The following is a 1,203-nucleotide window of genomic DNA, read 5'->3' as shown; positions in this document are numbered from 1 at the left end:
TTTTTTTTTTATCTCCCCCATACCATGAGCAAAAATCCCAAGTCCAGGAACCCCTGCCATCCCAAAGTGGATTTTTTTCACATCTCCATGCCATGAGGGAAAAAGTCCAGGACACCCCTGCCATCCCAAGGTGGATTTTGTTTAGATCTCCTCCATGCCATGAGGGAAAAAGTCCAGGACACCCCTGCCATCCCAAGTTGAATTTTTCTCAGATCTCCTCCATGCCATGAGGGAAAATCACAAACCCTAAAAGTCCAGGACACCCCTGCCATCCCTAGTTGAATTTTCCTCAGATCTCCTCCACTCCATGAACGAAAATCACAAACCCAAAAAGTCCAGGACACCCCCTGCCATCCCAAGGTGAATTTTCCTCAGATCTCCTCCACCCCGTGAGCGAAGATCATGACGAGCCCCGGCTCCAGCACCATGTCCTCGCCCATGTGCTGGTTCTCGCAGGCCATCACCACCACGGCCTGCTTGCCGGGGATGCGCTTGGCCACGTAGTTCTCGTAGTAGCGCCGGTTCATCTGGCGTGTCTCCAGCGTGGCCAGCCCCTGCGGCCAGTTGCGCTCGTGGGCGTTCTCGATCAGCTCGTTGGTGATGGACGCCGGGCAGCCGCTCTCCACCAGCGAGCGCTTGATGACGGCCTGCAGCACGGCGTCGGGCGTGGAGATCATGCCGCCCCAGCGCGTCACCCGCGCCGGCTGCAGAGAGTTCACCCACCTGGGGGGGCACGCGTGGGTCAGGGAGGGGGTGGGATTGTGGATTTGTGGGGGTTCGCCCACCTTAGGGGACACACACAGGTCAGGGATGGGGTGGGATTGTGGATTTGTGGGGGGTCAGCCATCTTAGAGGGCATAATGGGGTCAGGGAGGGAGGGGGTGGGATCATGGATTTGTGGGGGGTCAGCCATCTTAGGGGGCATAATGGGGTCAGGGAGGGGGTGGGATCGTGGATTTGTGGGGGTTCACCCAGCTTAGGGGGCATAATGGGGTCAGGGAGGGGGTGGGATCGTGGATTTGTGGGGGTTAACACACGTGGGGGGACACACAGGGATCAGAGATGGGGCTTTGGGGTGGATTTGTGGGGGTTCAGTCAGCTGAGAGGACACACAGGGGTCAGGGATGGGGTGGGATCATGGAATTGTGGGGATTCACCCACCTGAGAGGGCGTAATGGGGTCAGGGATGGGGTGGGATCATGG

The 1,203-nt window shown here is 58.4% G+C and overlaps 1 protein-coding gene across 1 annotated transcript; it reads right to left on the bottom strand.

Moving 5' to 3' along the window:
- Positions 1-211: 211 nt before the first annotated feature.
- LOC120505235 (E3 ubiquitin-protein ligase NRDP1-like) lies at positions 212-785 on the bottom strand (the record flags this gene model as incomplete). The annotated part of the gene is made up of 1 exon (XM_039715549.1): positions 212-785. A coding segment is annotated over one exon (414 nt), but the record flags the coding sequence as incomplete, so codon positions are not given.
- Between the last annotated feature and the right edge of the window lie 418 nt (positions 786-1,203).

This window comes from Passer montanus, unplaced genomic scaffold (assembly GCF_014805655.1).
Source record: "Passer montanus isolate IOZ18808 unplaced genomic scaffold, ASM1480565v1 scaffold3333, whole genome shotgun sequence".
NCBI classification, from domain to species: Eukaryota; Metazoa; Chordata; class Aves; order Passeriformes; family Passeridae; genus Passer; species Passer montanus.
Note: the sequence above shows the minus strand (reverse complement) of the source record. Positions and strands in the feature narration are given on the sequence as shown.